The following is a 16834-nucleotide window of genomic DNA, read 5'->3' as shown; positions in this document are numbered from 1 at the left end:
CCAGGAGCACCTTCTGCCATGATGGAGGTGTTTCTGCACTGCCAGAGGAGGTGACCAGCACCTCAACAGGGGCGGTTCCTGGGTACTAAAATGTGGCTGGTGCGACTGAAGAACTGATTTTTTTGTGTTTTGGTTCGCCCAAGTTTAAATAAGCACAAGCGCTAGCGCCTGCCACACCAGGCAGTGGCAAGACGGCTCTCTTGGGCCCAGGGTGCTCACCAGTTTGCCCCAGTAAGGCTGCTGTCTCCCAGACTATCACAAAGCGGGAAGGCCGCCCCTCCCCACCTCTCCACTTGCACAGATGACAACCGCCCAGCCAGCCAGGGCCCAATACACAAGGGGAAAGGACATACCTGGGCCTGACATCTCTCCCAGGGACCAGCAGTGGGGTGAGTGGCGGGAGCTACATTCAATACCTGTGTGGTGCCCAACAAGACTTTCCCAGGGGCAGGCTTCACTAAAAGTGGACAGCGAGGGTATATTTTGTCTTGTTTCTTAATACAGACTGGAGGTGACAAGCTCTGTCCCTTCAGGGGAAATGAAGTCACACACCACACTGGAGAAATCCACCACTCCACTGCCATAAACCATTTCTTCTTCCCAAGAAAGAGGTAGAGCACCAAGGCTAAAGGGAAATCATGGTGAGGGGGTGCCATGAGCACAGGCCTCAATGGTCCTGCACCATCTCAGGCGGCCAGGATGGGCAGGGGAGAGGTCTCCCACCCCACCCTCAACCCCTGCACCCCGACTGCCACACAGCGCCTCACCAGACAGGGCCGCCAGAGTGGCGCCAGCAGCGAGGGACGCCCCAACCTGCCCTCACTAACGCTCACGGCGGAGATTTCAGCTGCCACCCCCACAGCCCCACACCGACTTTCCTGGCCTGGCGCCCCCGCTTCAGGGGCAGCAGGGAAGGATGAAGAGGTAAATGAGCCAATGGTCCTGGGCTTGAGGAGGCGAAGGGGCTTGGGTACCAGAGAGGAGAATGACCTGGGTTTTACCAGGATTGGCTCTGGCTTTCCAGATCAAAGGGAGAGGGGCTGTGGGGAGAGTTTATGGAGGCTGGGGAACACCCAAGGTTTGCAGCAAGGTTCTTGGTGGAGGCTCCAAGATGCTGGCGAAGGCAGGGGAAATGGGGTGTGCTGAGGGAAAGGGCAGTGGTCAATGCCACAGCATCAAACTGGTGGATGGTGGGAGGAAGGGGGTGATCCTGAACCTAAGAAGAGAAACAGGGGTTCTGAAGAGACTGGGCCTGTGAAGAGAGGACAACTGAGGTCAGAGGAGACAGATCAAGGAGCTCAACACTGGTGGGGAAAAAAGTAGGGAAGCAAAAAAATCAGAGTCACAGAGGCAAAGAAGGCTCAAGCTGAGAGAAGTAAGGCATTTGGTGTCAAGGGTGTTAGAGCTCCAGGTCAGAGCAGAAATGGCCCATGGGCCCGATCACAGAGAAGATCTGAAGGTGAAGACACAGCCCCTTGGGTCCAAGGGAGAGTGACCAGGGCCTGAAACCCTGAAGCAGCAGAGTGAGTCAAAGATCTGAAGAAGCAAGCCTAGGTCCAAAAAGGGGGATGTTCAATGCAGGCCTGGCTCCTGATGGGAAAAGGGTCTGAGGAGAAAGTGATGCTCAGGCTGAGACAGGGGCAGGATCAGAGGGGAGAGAGGGCTCAGGCCTGAAAAAGGACTAGAGGACAGGTTAGGGTGGGCCTGGGTTCAAGAAAGGAAGAGGCTGCAGATCAAGGTCCCAGGAGTTCTGGGGAGACTCAAACCCCAGCAAAGGCTGAATGATTAGAAGAGGCAGCAGGCTGGGGGGCTCAGGAAGTTTGAGGGGACCGGGGGCCAAGGGTCCAGAGGAGGAAGGAGACACCAACCAGCCCTAGGTTCAGAGAGGAACGGGGGACTGACCGGATCTGAGGAATGAAGGGTCCCCTGCGGGGAGGGAGGCTGCGGGAATTCAAGAATGGGCGGGGGTGCCAAGAGAGGTCCCAGGGGACTCCGGGTCGGAATGGAATCACAAGGGGCGTCCCAGGGGGATGTGGGCCAGGCCGGGGTCCCGAAGAGCGTCCCAAAGGGTTCTGGGCTAAAGCGGGGTCACAAGGGACGTCCCACGGGGATCTGGGACGGACCGGGGCTCCGAGGGCAGTCCCAGGGGGCTCTGGGCAGCGGGAGACCGGGGCTTCCAGGGTAGTCCGAGGCGCTTTGACCCGCTGAGGGTCGCAGGTGGGGGAAGGGCGCCCCCGCCCCACATAAAGGCCGGGGGAGCAGTGGGCGCGCACAAAGCAGGGCGGGCGGGCGCCGAGCGGGGGCGGGGAGGACAGGACCGAGGAGGGCCGGGCCAGGCGGGCGGGGAAGGGAGGGAGGGAGGGAGGGAGGGGGCCGGGCGGGCGGCGCGGGCTGCGCGGCCGTTCCTCACCTGATTGTCCATGGCTGGCGCCCCGCCCCGCCCCCGGGCCCCGCGTCGCTCGCCGCCGCCGCCGCTCAGCGCCTCCCCGCCGCCCTCATTGTGTGTCAGGCGCCGCCGCCGCCGCTCCCGGCCGCCCGCCCGCCCGCCAGCCCCGCGGAACCGGAAACCACCGCCAGCCCGGGTCGCGCACCGACCGCGGGCCCCCGCCGCCGACTCGGGCCCGCCGCCCCGACAGACAGGCTCCTGGGCCAATTGGCAGGGCGGACGGCCTCTTGAGGGGTGGGACTTCCGGCCTGGCGGGGGCCTGCCGGGCCGCGGTCGGAGGGACGAAGCCCGCAGCCAATGGGAGACCCGGACCGGAGGGGCGGGAGGAGGCAGGGAGGGAGGCGCGAGGCGAGCCCCGCAGAGGGGAGCGCGAGGTGTGCGCCGCACGTGGAGGGGGGCGGGGGCGGGACGGGCGCGCCGCGCCTGCGCACTGTGGCCCGCAGGGGGCGCTGCTTAGAGCCCGGAGCATTCCTGGGCCGAGCCTCCCCAGGCGGCGGTAGCCTTGGTGGAGGGTTCGGGGTCTGGGGAGGGATCTCCAGGGACAATTTTGTTTCCTGGCCACGTGTTGCTACTGTGTGATGGAATGACCCTGGTCTCTGGAACTGCAGATTAATTTTCCAATCTTGGATCTACATCATGGCCCACCTGGTCATCTCCCTTCTTCCCTTGAGTCTCAATTTGCATCCATAAAATGGGGACCATCAAGATACAGTGTGATGCTAGTTCACGCTAATTTGAATGATACAGATCAGAATCTGCTACGTAAACAAGAGGCTCTCATTTTATCCACGAGATTTATCATCCCGGTCCGTCCAAAACCCCATCTTTAATTTCCCCACTATGACATGCTTTCACCACGACTTGTAAACTGTGTTTAGATCGGTCTTAAACATATTGCCCCATCTTTTTTGGATCTTGTAAGCCACTTGTCTCTTGGGCATTCTGCCTGGGATTTGGGGTCCCTTATGCAGTTATTTAAAATCCCTTCTTATAATTAAAAATCAGGGGTTTGGGGAGTTGCCACTGCGGCTCAGTGAGTTAAGAATCAACATAGTGTCTGTGAGGATGTGTGGGGTTGGGTCCCTGGCATCGCTCAGTGGGTTAAGGATTGCGCATTGCTGCAAGCTTCAACATAGGTCACAGATGACATTCAGATCTGGCATTGCTGTGACTGGCGTAGGCTGGCAGCTGTGTAGCTCCAGATGGAACCCTAGCCAGGGAACTTCTATATGCTGCAGGTTTGTCCTTTAAGAAAGAAAATCGGGGGGGGGGGTGTTGTTTGGCTTCTTTTCCCCCACTCCACTCCTCATTTAAGTATCAGGCAAGGCTTCATTATGTGTTCTGGCTGGTGCTTTGCACTGAGGAACAGCACCAGAAAATTGGTAACTTTGAGAAGATGAAAGTAAGTCCACACAAATACTCTGAAGAGGGCCAGAGTCATTGCAGAGAGTAACACCATGCTTTTTAGTCCAGAGGAGGGTGAGCTGGGGCATGGGGTGTGGAGGTGGTGGGGGGGGCGAAGTTTGAGATCATGCTGAGAAAATAAACAGCCACTTTAATGCAAGCACAACTTTAATTTTTTAAAAAATCGTATAACTCAATGTAAGTAGATCACTGGTTCTAAGTGGTCTTTGAACCAGGAGGTTCAGCATCACTGGGAACTTTGCTAGAAATGCAAATTCTGGTCTCTTGATTTATGGAATCAGAAACTAGATGTGTGGCCAACTGGGGGTGGGGGTGTGTGTGCAGAATTTGTCTCTAACAGAAGCTTTCAGCCAAGAACGTTTACTACGATTGTTGCAAAGAAGAGATTCAGGAACTCAGTCTCCCTGCTACCACCATTAACTCATCTAAGAAATGATCTCTAGATTAGATTGTGAACTGTTGGACATTTTCAAAACAACATTCCTGGACCTCCTACTAGATCAGGTGTAACTTTTTAAGCATCAAAAATAATGGGGAGTTCCCGTCATGGCACAGAAGAAACAAATCTGACTAGGAACCATGAGGTTGCAGGTTCAATCCCTGGCCTCCTTAGTGGGTTAAGGATCTGGCATTACTGTGAGCTGTGGTGTAGGTCACAGACACGGCTCAGATCCTGTGTTGCTGTGGCTGTAGCGTAGGCTGGCAGCTGTAGCTCTGATTCAGTCCCTAGCATGGGAACCTCCATGTGCCGTGGGTTCGGCCCTAAAAAGCATAATAATAATAATAATAATAATAATAATGGAAGAGTTCCTTTGTGGTGCAGCGGGTTAAGGATCCAGCATCATCCCTGTAGCAGCTTGGGTCACTGTTGTGGCTCGGGTTTGATCCCTGGCCCAAGGAACTTCCACATGCCACACACATGGCCAAAGGAAAAAAAAAAAAAAGAATAACGGAGAAACAACCCAGGTAGCCATCAGTGAAAGAATGGACAACCAAATGTGGTCTATCCATAAAATGGAATGTTATACAGCCTTCCAAAAGGAAGGAAATTCTGACATGGGCTTCAACAGGAATGAACCTTGAGGACATGATGCTCATTGTAAAAAGCCAGACACAAAAGGATAAATACCGTATGATTTCACACACATGAGGTCCCTAAGGAGTCAAATTGATAGAGACAGGAAGTAGTTGGTGAGGCCAGGGACTGGGGGGATGAGGAGTGAGTATTTAAAGGGAACAGTGTTTCAGTTTGGGAAGATGGGAAAGTCCTGGAGATGGACGGTTGCCCTACAATATGAATGTACTTAACACCACAAAAGTATGCACTTAAAAATGGTTAAAATGGCAAATGTTATGTTATATATGTTTTTACCACAATTTTCAAAAACTGGGCCATTTGACACTGTGAACATAGAAATATCCATGAGTCCATAATGATATTAATACAACAAAGCATATTTGCCACCTTTGAAGGTGACAATTGTATAAACTCCTCACTTACCAAGGCTTTACAGCATGAAACCAGCCCCAGTTGATGAAGAAAGAAAGCCCTTTTTACAGAAAAATGCCAGCCAATAATGTTGAAAGGATGACAGGAAAAATGACTACCTTGAAACCCCTAATGAAGTAATCATTGCAGACAGGAGTCATTTATGGGACTTCCCTGGTGGCTCAGAGGGTTAAAAATCCGATGTTGTCACTACTGCAGCTCGAGTCACTGCTGTGGCTTGGGTTCAGTCTCTGGTCTGAGAACTTCAGCTGCCATTGGCAGGCAAAAAAAAAAAAAAAAAAAAAAGTCATTAATGGACACTAAAACCATTAACTGAAATGTTGATGGGAGCCTGAAGAGTACCATGTCCACCAACGATCTCCTCACAGATTGCCTGCTAGAAGCAAAGAGGGAAAAAATAACTTTCCCATGGAAGCGTCATACTGTTGCCACCTTAGTTCAGTGAATACTTTTAGCAGGTGAGTAGGGAGACAAGCAGATGCCAAGCTCCTGCTAGGGCACAATGGGAAATACACAGCACTCGAAAATATGTGTTCTTGCTCCCCAAGTTTAACTTGAATCGAATCATAGTTAGTTTACAAGAGAAACACAAGGAATAGAGGAACATGGGAGATGACAGCATGAGAAGCCATCAGTCAAATCCAGAAGGTGGAGTTCTCAACAGTCTGAATTTTTCAGATCAACAGGATGGGAGGAAAGAGACGAGGACTACCCAGAGTTGACAGAGATGGTGTCGGGGGTTCCCCAGTGGCCTTGTGGTTAAGAATTTGGTGTTGTCACTGCTGTGGGCTTGGGTTTGATACCTGGCCCAGGGAACTTCCACATGCCACAGACTGGCCAAAAAAAAAAACACACATTAAAAAAAATGTTTTTAAGAAAGAAAGAGATGATGTCACAACCAAATGCAATATAGGGTCCTTCATTGGATCTTGGCTTTGAACAAAGCAGCTACATCAACTGGGGAAATTCGAACTTGACTTAGATTAAATTAGATTTTGAATTTTTAACATGGATGGAGCTAGAGATATCATATGAAGTGAAGTAAGTCAGACAGGGAAAGACACATATTATATGATGTCCCTTATATGTGGAATCTAAAAAAATGATTTAAAAAATGAACTTATTTACAAAACAGAAACAGGCTCGCAAACTTAGAAATCCAAAGGGGAAAGGTTGGGGAGAGGAATAACTAAGGAGTTTGGGGTTAACACATACACATGACAATATATAAAATAGATAATCAACAAGGACCCACTGTATAACACAGGGAACTCTGCTGAGTCTTCTGCCAGAACCTATATGGGGAAAGACTCTGAAAAAGAATGGATATTCGTATATGAATAATTGAATCACTTTGCTGAATACCTGAAACTAACACAACATTGTAATCAACCATACTCCAATATAAAATAAAAATTAAATTGAAAAAAAGAGAGGTATGTTAAAGTCTAAAAACTAAAACAATAAAATTTTATTTGGTTAGCTGTGATCATCGAATTACAATTGTGTGGACAATGTCCTTATTTTATTATTCTTTTGGCCATACCCACAACATGTGGAAGTTCCGGGGCCAGGATCAAACTCACACCACAGCAGCAACCTGAGCTGCATCAGGCACAACACTGGATCCTTAACTCGTTGTACTGCAAGGGAACTCCAAAATGTCCTTATTTTTCTAGACATGCATAGGGGTGAAGTACCACCAGGCAAATTGCCTTTAAAATACATTAATTTAAGAAATAGATGACACAAATATGGCAGATGTTAAGAATTGTTTAGTCTAAATGATGGGTGTATGGGATTTCATCAAACTGGTCTCTATACTTTTCTGGATGTGGGAAATTTCTCTAATAAAAGTAAAAAATTTTTAAATGCATCTTTTGCCTAAAACAGAACAACGGTTTGCCTTCCTCTGAGAGGTAAACAGAGGGCTGCTCCATTTTCTCATTAGTGTGGATGTGTCATAGCCAACACCTGCTGTGAACAGGTTCCAGAGGACAAATTTTAAACTGACTTCATCCTCATGATACCAAGAGGTAAACCCATTTTACAGGTGAGGAAACAGGCTCAGGGGAGGTGAAATGCTGAAAGTCCCATGCTAAACCATGCTAAATATATGGCAGAGCCAGGGACCTGCCAAGAGTCCACAGCTACAAATTTGCCACCCTGTGTCTTCACTTAGTGCCTGCCAGCAGCCTCCTCCACAAGACCATCTGTATATGTTTCCTGAATAAGGAAATCTGGGAAGACTTCCTGATGGTGGGGGGCATGGGGCAGGATTGAAGCTGAGACTTGAATTGCATTGAAGGTGAATTCCGATTTCTTTCAGAGGGAGGGAGAATGTTTCGACACTAAGTTAGAAGGTGAGATTGTGTACAGCATCGCTCTGGTTGTTGCTGCCCAACAAACCACCCTAAACTGAATGACTCGGAAAATACTCTTCGTGTATTGTTGGGACCCAGTGACCTTCAGAGATTCTAGTTTCATTAGGCTGGAGTAAGACAGGGCCACCTCTGCTGCCCCATTTTTTTTAAGTTCAGCTGCAGATTCTCATGTGCAGCTGGCTGTTGAGAATCACTGAGCTACAGTTAATAACACATTTTGTTGTTACTGTATCCAGTCTTGTGGTTATTTTGATCTATGACAAATGACTTCTTGAAGTGACACAATGTTTCCTATTTACATCAGTGTGAGCAAAGGGGGTAGATTTAAAGAACATAAAGCAAAGAGTCATTTGAGCCTTGCGGCAGAGTGCAGGCTTGATACAATTGATCCTGATGTTACAAGAAACTGCAGTCTGAGCAGGGCTTGGTAGGAATGGCTGGTCCCCGCCCCTCATGATACGAACTCCCTAAGGCTAGAAAATCTCTCCAAAACTACCCACTCACCACACCAGCAAGTTGGTGCCTGTGTTGGTTCCTCTCCATGGGGGCTCCTCCATGGGGTGGCTTGGAATTCCTCACAGTATGGTGGCTGGGTTCCAAGAATGAGTGTCCCAGGAAAATCAGGAGACAGCTGTATCATCTTGGATGAACTAGCCTCAGAAGTCACATACAGTCACCTCCACTACAGTCTAAGCCCACCCATATGCAAGGGCTCCTTCCCAAAGGAGCATAAAGGTCACATTATAAGAAGAACTTGTGGACGGGAAGATATATCACTGCAGCGATTTTGGAAAATATACCACCTTCCATAGTCATTAAGTCTGATCTCAGAAAACCAGATCCTGGGTAATGACAGATGATAATAATAAACTTTCTTTAAATTATTATAAAATAAAGTCCTGTGCTAGGACTTCCCACTGTGGCACAATGAGTTCCGCGATGTCTGTACAGCACCATCGATCCCTAGCCTGGCACAGCGTGTTAAAGGATCTGGTGTTGCTGCACCTGTAGCATAGGTTGAAACTGTGGCTGGGATCTGACCCCTGGCCTGGGAACTCCATAAGCTGAGGGGCGGCCAAAAAAAAAAAAAAAAAAAAAAAGGAAAGCCCAGAATCCAAATAATGACATCCAAGTTTCCAGATGAGGACAGAGAAGCACAGACCCCAACCTCTTACCATCTCCCCATTGCTCATGCTGCTCCCTATGGTTTTCTCTCATTCAATGTTCTTCATTGTTTTAAATTAAAGTATAATTTATTTACAATGCTGTGCCAATTTCTACTGTAAAGCAAAGTGACCCAGTCACACACATACACACATTCCCTTTCTTATATTATCTTCCATCATGGTCTTTCACAGGTGTTTGGATATTGTTCCCTCTGCTATACAGCAGGACCTCGTTGCTTATCCATTCTAAATGGAATAGTGTGCAGCTACCAACCCCACACTCCCCATTCATCCCACCCTACTCTTTCTTTCTTTCTTTCTTTCTTTCTTTCTTTCTTTCTTTCTTTCTTTCTTTCTTTCTTTCTTTCTTTCTTTCTTTCTTTCCTTCTTTGTCATTTCTTGGGCCGCTCCTGTGGCATATGGAAGTTCCCAGGCTAGGGGTCAAATCAGAGCTGTAGCCACTAGCCTATGCCAGAGTCACAGTAACACGGGATCGGAGCCGCATCTGTGACCTACACCACAGCTCAAGGCAATGCCGGATCCTTAACCCACTGAGCAAGGCCAGGGATCGAACCTTCAACCTCATAGTTTCTAGTCGGATTTGTTAACCACTGAGCCACACGGGAACTCCACCCTACTGTTTCTTGATCACACCAGATGCCCTCCCACCTCCACATCTTTGCATGGCTCTTTCCTCTGCCTGGAGCCACCTCCCCCTAGATACGGCCTTGGCTCACCCCTTCACCTGTTCCAAGTCTTGCTCAGGAGTTCTCATCCTGCTGCAGCAGAAACAAATATGACTAGGAACCATGAGGTTATGAGTTTGATTCCTGGCCTTCCTGAGTGGGTTAAGGATCCGGTGTTGCCATGAGCTGTGGTGTAGGTCACAGATGCACCTCTGATCTGGTGTGGCTGTGGCTGTGGCTGCCAGCTAGAGCTCCGATTAGACCCCTGGGAACCTCCATATGCTGTGCGTGTGGCCCTAAAAAAAAACCCAAAAAGCAAAAAAACAAGTCTTTGCTCAAATTATACCTTCTCAATGAGACCTCAATGACCACTTCATTTAATCCTCCACCCTCGAGTTCCCCAACCTTCCTCACCCTACTCTATTTTTTTTTCTTTTTCCACCACAGCATTTATCACCTCCTTACACATATTTAGTTGTTAAATCTATTGCCTAGCTCCCCTGGCTAGAATGGAAACTCCAAGAAGTCAGGGGTTTCTGGCTTGTTTGATAATGTTTCCTAAACACATTGCCTGGCACATAATAGCTACTCAATAAATATTTGTTGCATGACATGAAATAATGCTGAGCCACAATGTGAGAGGGCTAGTTCCTTATCATTTCTTTTATTTTATTTATTTATTTTTTTTTGGTCATGCCTTCAGCATGTGGAAATTCCTGTGCCAGGGACTAAACCCACACCACAGCAGTGATCCAAGCCACAGCAGTGACAACACTGGATCCTTAACCTACTAGGCCACAGGGAACTCCTGCACCTCCTTTCCTCCCTGAACCCCCCCCCCCTTTCTTAGGGCCACAACCGCGGCATATGGAAGTTCCCAGGCTAGGAGTCAAATTGGAGCTGCATCTGCTGGCCTATACCACAGCACAGCAATACTGAATCCAAGCCACATCTGTGACATACACCACAGCTTGGGGCAACACTGGATCCTTAACCCACTGAGCGAGGCCGGGGATTGAACCCACATCCTCATGGATACTAGTCAGGTTCCTTACTGCTGAGCCACAATGGGAACTCCTCCTTTTTAAAAATTGAAGTGTAGTTGACTTACAATATTATATTGCTTTCAGATGTACAACATAGTGATTCAATCTTTTTATAGCTCACACTCCATAGAAAGTTATGATAAATAGTGGCTATATCCCTGTGCTCTACTTGTTCCTTGTAACTTATTTTATACTTAGTAGTTTGTACCCCTTCACCTTTCTTAATCCCCTTCACCTATTTTGGTCCTCTGCCACAACCCTTCTTTCCCCTGCTAACCACTAGTTTCTTATATGTATCTCCACCCTGCCTCTGATGGTTTTTAAAAAATTCATCTGAGGATTCTCATGTGCAGACTTGGAGTTCCCGTCATAGCTCAGCGGTTAAGAACCTTGGAGTTCCTGTCATGGCTCAGCGGTGACTAATCTGACTAGCACCCATGAGGATGCAGGTTCAATCCCTGGCCTTGCTCAGTGGGTTAAGGATCCGGCGTTACCGTGAGCTGTGGTGTAGGTCACAGACCTAGCTCAGATCCTGCATTGCTATGGCTGTGGCATGGGCCAGAGGCTATAGCTCCGATTCAACCCCTAGCTTGGGAAGCTCCATACAAATGCCAAAGGGTACAGCCCTAAAAAAAGCAAAAAAAAAAAAAAAAAAAAAAAAAAAAAAAAAAATCACTGACCTACATCGGATTAAGGATTTGGCGTTGTCACCACCAGGGTCACTCCTGTGGAGAGTGTTCAATCCCTGACTGGGGAATTTCCACATGCTTCAGGCACAGACAAAAAAAAAAAAAAAGGAAAGAGAGAATCACTGAGCTGCAGTTAATAACACTTTTTGCTGTTACTGTATCTAGTTTTGTGGTTATTTTTGATCTTCTGGAAGTGACACAATGTTTCCTATTTAAATAACTTAGTGCCAGCAAAGGCAGTAGATTCAAAGAAACAAAAAGTAAATAGTAAATTGAGCATTTGCCAGAATGCATGATTGCTACATGTTATCCTGATGTTACAAATGATGAAATTGATACACAAGCCCCACCGACTAGAAAGTAACATTTTGGACTTGGGGAGTCTAGCTTCCCGGCTGTAACTAACTGTGACGTTAGGTCTCTACCGCCCTCTAGTGACTCAGTTTATTTGCACCCAAAGGGAGGACTTGGGCATTTATTTCTCCTACATTTCACCTTTTGATGGTTCAGACTTTCCAGATTTTTTATTTTTTAAATCCTCTTTCTGGCTTCCAGCATGTTCCTTGTACCTCCTAGTTTCCTGATAGCCACAAAGAGTGATACTGAATAAGACCAAACTGAGCCTAGTGGGGTGTTGCAGACCTACCCCAGATTAATGTCAACTCAGAGCAGACCTTGAATATCACAGTGAGGCACTAGACCCTTATCCCATAGGCAATGGGGGGATAGGAATGGCTTTGGAGCAGACCAAAAATATGTGCAACAAAGCTTTTCCCCCTAGAAAAGGGCACTACACTGGACATTTGTGATTCTCTCCCTCTGAGCATCATCCTCCCCCCATTTTTTTGGCAATAGTTCCTGATTTGAGGGCTCCCTCCAGTGCTAATGTGAGCCCATATGTCACCTTTGTGTGAGTTTTCAACTGTCAGCCTTTCTGGGAGGATACCAACTCATGACAGGGCATAAGGTTTGAGAGGAATTAAACTGTGACTGGCTCCCTCTTCTCCCTATTCAGACCCATAGCCAGAGTGAGGCTCCCCTCCCTCCACAGAGGAAGCACGTGCCCAAGCCCAGCCAGTCAAAGGGCTGCGTCCTTCTGGCTACTGGGATTGGTTGAGAGGGGAGGAGAGGAATGACCTAACACCAGCCAAGTGTGACTCTGGGAGATTTTATTAAATTTTAATTAAGGTAAAATTCACATAACATAAAACTAACCATTAACCATGGTAAAGGGTACAATTCAGAGGCATCTAGAACCTTCCCAATGTAGAACAATTATCACCTCTAGTTTTTCCAGGACATATTCTTCAATGCCAAAGGAAACCCTATGCCCTTAGCAGTCACTCCCATTCCCTCCTCAGCCCCCAGCAACCACTAATCTCCTGTCTGGATCCAGCCACACCTGCAGCCTGACCCTTAACGTCAAAGTATATATGCTGATTATCCTTCTGTTATTTCAGCCAGCTAGAGTTGAACATTTTGTCCTTTGCCACCAAGTGTCCTCCATGATGGAGACTGGGACTTGCCAAGGTCACATGGTTAGAGTTACAAACTGGATGAGTACCTAGACCTCCTTCCTACCTACCTGCTGCCTCCATGCCCCAAGAGGAGGGTGTGCGGAGAGGTTAGCAGGATCCCAGAGACAGAAGCTGCAGACAAATCATGGCCATGCATTTAAGGAGAGATGCAAGGGGGACAGGAGGCAGACAATTTTCTATTTGCCCCCAGAAGACTTTGAAGTTCTTAATCATTAGGGTGTCAAATGCTCTTTAGAGAAGATCATGGAAGCACAGCTCTGCTCCCCACTAAAAACACCAAGACACAATATTTTGCAGACAATTCACCAGTCTGCAAAAACTCACGACCTCTCCAACGCCTCCTCCCCCCGCCACAATATATCATGGGGCCATGGATGAAGAAGACATTCTGGTTTTCTTCAAGAAAGTCAGAAGAACCCAGAAGCAGAGGACCTAAGATCCAAGTACAGTCTTTCTGCTGACTCACTGTGGTGCAGGGAATTGGGGGGAAGGACAGACTGGGTTCAAGTCCAGGCTGTGTGGCCCTGGGCAAGTTGCTTGTCCTCTCTGAGCACCATCTCTACTCTTGTCTATTTTGGGAGGGGTGTTAGTTTCAACGATGCATATCATGGGCATGTAAATATGAATGGCCACTCCCCTTTCAATGTCCCCTTCTCTCCTGCAGGCCAGATGGGCTTGCTAACTCCTTTGGAGTGATGTAATCCAGGGGCCAAATGACATGCCCAGATAACCATCTTTTGCAGAGAATGACAAGTGGTCCATTGATATTAAAACCCCTCCCGGACCCCCAGAATAAGAACCTCTTGCTACGAACTCTCCCTCATTTACTAAGTTCCAACAACAGCTTTCTGTTTCTCCAGTTCATTTCAACTCCAGGAGTTTCACACCTTCCATTCCCTCTGCCCAGAGTGGTCTTGCCCAGCTCTTGGTATGGCTGGTTTCCTCTTGTCCCTGGGGGCTCAGCTAGAAAGTGCACCACCCACCGATCACCCATTTGAAAGGGCTGCTCCCCCACCCCACGGCCTCTGGAACATCATCATGCTTTATCTTCTTGGCAGCACCCATCAGTAACTGGAATTGCCTTGGTTGTGTGTATTTTTTTTTTCTTTTGTCTTTTTGTTGTTGTTGTTGCTATTTCTTGGGCCGCTCCCACGGCATATGGAGGTTCCCAGGCTAGGGGTCGAATCGGAGCTGTAGCCACCGGCCTATGCCAGAGCCACAGCAACGCGGGATCCGAGCCGCGTCTGCAACCTACACCACAGCTCACGGCAACGCCGGATCGTTAACCCACTGAGCAAGGGCAGGGACCGAACCCGCAACCTCATGGTTCCTAGTCGGATTCGTTAACCACTGCGCCACGACGGGAACTCCGGTTGTGTGTATTTTTATTTATCTAATGTGTGCCTACTCATTAGGGCAGGGACTTTGCACATCTTTGTTGTCTTATATCCTCGAGGGCTAGTGTCAAATATATGGCAGGAATCCAACATATGTTGTTGAAGAGATGAATGAATGAGTAGGTGGGAAAATAGACAAATGGAAGTATGATTGAACTATCTGGATGGATAAATGAATAAATAGATGGCTAATAATGGATGGATGGATGGATGGATGGATGGGAGATGGATAAATAACATATTCATGAATAGATAGAAGGATAAATGAATATAAACAGATGCCTAAATATAGACGGATCAATGGGTGGATGGATGTGGTGGATGGATGAGTGCATGAGTAGAAGGATGCATGGATGATTCAATGAATGGATGATACATTAATGAATGAACAAGTATTTTTTAAGATAATAGATAATAGGGTGAAAGAATGACTAAATTAATTAATGGAAGAGTAAACTAAAGGATAGATGGATGGTTCAATGAAGAATTCAAAAGATGGATGAATGGAGTTCCCTGGTGGCTTCGCAGTTAAGGATCTGTTGTCACTGCTGTAGCTCAGGTCACTACTGTGACACCAGTTTGATCCCTGACCGTGAAATTTCACTTGCCATGGTCATATTAAAAAAACTATTGAACGGATGAATAGATGGATAAGTTAATGTGTGCATAGGTGGATTGATATTTGCCAGACTCCAACACCAAGCACTTCAGATACATTATCTTGTTTTATCACCACAGAAGTTTCATAAAGGAAGGCATGCTTCCATTTTACAGACAAGGTGCCAGCATTTCAGAGGTAGGAAAAATCCCTCCCCCTGAATTATGCAAGCAGGCAATGGTGGAGCAGGCTTCAAACTTATACCTCCCCAGCATGGAAACCACCCTCCCCACCTCCCCTCACTCTGAAAGCCCGGACCGGCCACTCCAGCTCCCCTCCCAGTGCCCATGCCCTGACAGCACCCAGACCACCCAGTCCAGGCCTCCACACTGCCCCACTGTCCACCAGTGCGATAGCCCCAAGTCCGTGGCAGCACCTGGGAGCGCTGTGAGCATCTGCGAGGTCTCTGCACACACATGTGAGTGAAGAACGAGGGGACTGGAAAGTGTGTCCATTCTCTGGGATGGCCCCCAAGTGCCAGGGACACTGTCTGGCCAAAGCCAGGTCCAGAGAGTCTGGTAGTGACCGCCACAGTCTAGAAATTGCCTGGGGAGCCAGGCCCCGCCTGAGGTCATTCCCAGTGGATGTCACATCATCACAGCACAGGTGATCCAGCCCCACTGAGGCATGTTGACAACAGGGAAGCAGTGAACACAGAAGAGGAGGTGGAGGGATCAGGGGCAGGTGGTGGAGGGGAGCTTGGCCAGGCGGCCCCCCAGGGCTCATCAAACTACTGCGCCCAGAGATCGTGAAGTCCCTGCATTGGGGGTGGGGCTCCCTAGGACAAGGAGGATGGGGAAAGGGAGCTGGAGGAAGGAAATACTAGGGTCCCTCTGTCTCCTGATTCAGGCCACTCTCTCGACAGAAGCGGGGGAGTTCCCTGGTGGTGCAGCAGGTTAAGGATCTAGTGTTGTCACTGCAGCGGTGCTGCTGTGGCAAGGGTTTGATCCCTGGCCTGGGAACATCCACATGCCAAGGGAGCAGCCAAAAAAAAAGACAAAGAAACAAAGACACAGGCAGGAGTTCCTGTCATGGCTTAGTGGTAATGAACACGATTAGTATCCATGGTTCCATCCCTGGCCTTGCTCAGTGGGTTAAGAATCCAGTGTTGCCATCGCCATGAGCTGTGGTGTAGTTCACTGATGTGGCTTAGATCTGGTGTTGCTGTGGCTGTGGTATAGGCCGGCAGCTGCTGCTCCAATTTGACCCCTAGCCTGGGACCTTCCATACACCGTGGGTGTGGTCCTGAAAACAAAAACAAAAACAAAATCACGCAGGTGGTTGGGTAGTAAGAGGCCGGCAGATCTCAGCAGCTCTTCTCGTCGTCAGTGACCTCCAAGTAGGGCAGCCCCACTGGCCAAGTGTCCCGAGGCCAGTATCGGATTTTGAGAGTTTCATGTGGCATCTCGTACCTGGCGTCCACCAAGGCCATGGTGACCATGCCATAGGGGAAGGTGATGCTGATGAGCACGTGCCTGTGGGACAGGGTAGGGAGGGTACAAGATGGCCCTGCTGCCTGCTGGATGCCCTGTTCCCACCTCAGTACTTTCCTCACCCTCAGGGATGTTGACCATCTAATGAGAGCTCCTGGATATGACTTCCTTTTTTTTTTTTTCCTCTCTCTCTCTTTCTTTTCTTTTCTTTTCTTTTCACAGCCACACTTGCAGTATATGGAAGTTCCCAGGCTAGGGGTTGAATCAGAGCTGCAGCTGCTGGTCCACACCACAGCCACAGCAACACCAGATCTGAGCCTCAGCTGTGACCTATACCACAGCTCACAGCAATGCCGGATCTTTAACCCACTGAGTGAGGCCAGGGATCAAACCCATAACCTCGTGGATATTAGTTGGGTTCTTAACCTGCTGAGCATGACAGAAACTCCTGGATCT

At 48.6% G+C, this 16834-nt stretch overlaps 2 protein-coding genes across 13 annotated transcripts in view; both read right to left on the bottom strand.

The window, feature by feature from the left end:
* The window catches only part of MLLT1 (MLLT1 super elongation complex subunit), a 66695-nt gene extending 64126 nt beyond the window's left edge, over nucleotides 1-2569 (bottom strand). For both annotated transcript variants that reach the window (XM_021083992.2, XM_021083993.2), the window contains exon 1: nucleotides 2411-2569. In XM_021083992.2, the coding sequence (XP_020939651.1) occupies nucleotides 2411-2422 (12 nt within the window). In that variant the 5' untranslated portion in view covers nucleotides 2423-2569. The remainder of the gene's footprint in view (nucleotides 1-2410) is intronic.
* A 9937-nt stretch (nucleotides 2570-12506) lies between these two features.
* Nucleotides 12507-16834, bottom strand: part of ACER1 (alkaline ceramidase 1) — a 67084-nt gene continuing 62756 nt past the window's right edge. For 6 of the 11 annotated variants that reach the window (XR_014837700.1, XR_014837701.1, XR_014837699.1 and 3 more), the window contains one exon: nucleotides 12507-16420. Coding sequence is in view for 3 of the 11 variants with exons in the window: in XM_021083989.2 (XP_020939648.1) it covers nucleotides 16252-16420 (169 nt within the window). In the remaining 8 variants the exon portion in view is untranslated. The remainder of the gene's footprint in view (nucleotides 16421-16834) is intronic. The other 5 variants (XR_014837697.1, XR_014837698.1, XR_014837695.1 and 2 more) reach the window with 2 other exon arrangements.

This window comes from Sus scrofa, chromosome 2, assembly GCF_054392235.1.
Source record: "Sus scrofa isolate SSC_HxYL_T2T_F1_AM1 chromosome 2, Sscrofa_HxYL_maternal_Yorkshire_Landrace_v2.0, whole genome shotgun sequence".
NCBI lineage: Eukaryota > Metazoa > Chordata > Mammalia > Artiodactyla > Suidae > Sus > Sus scrofa.
The sequence above is the reverse complement of the archived record's forward strand: the minus strand, read 5'-3'. Positions and strand labels throughout refer to the sequence as shown.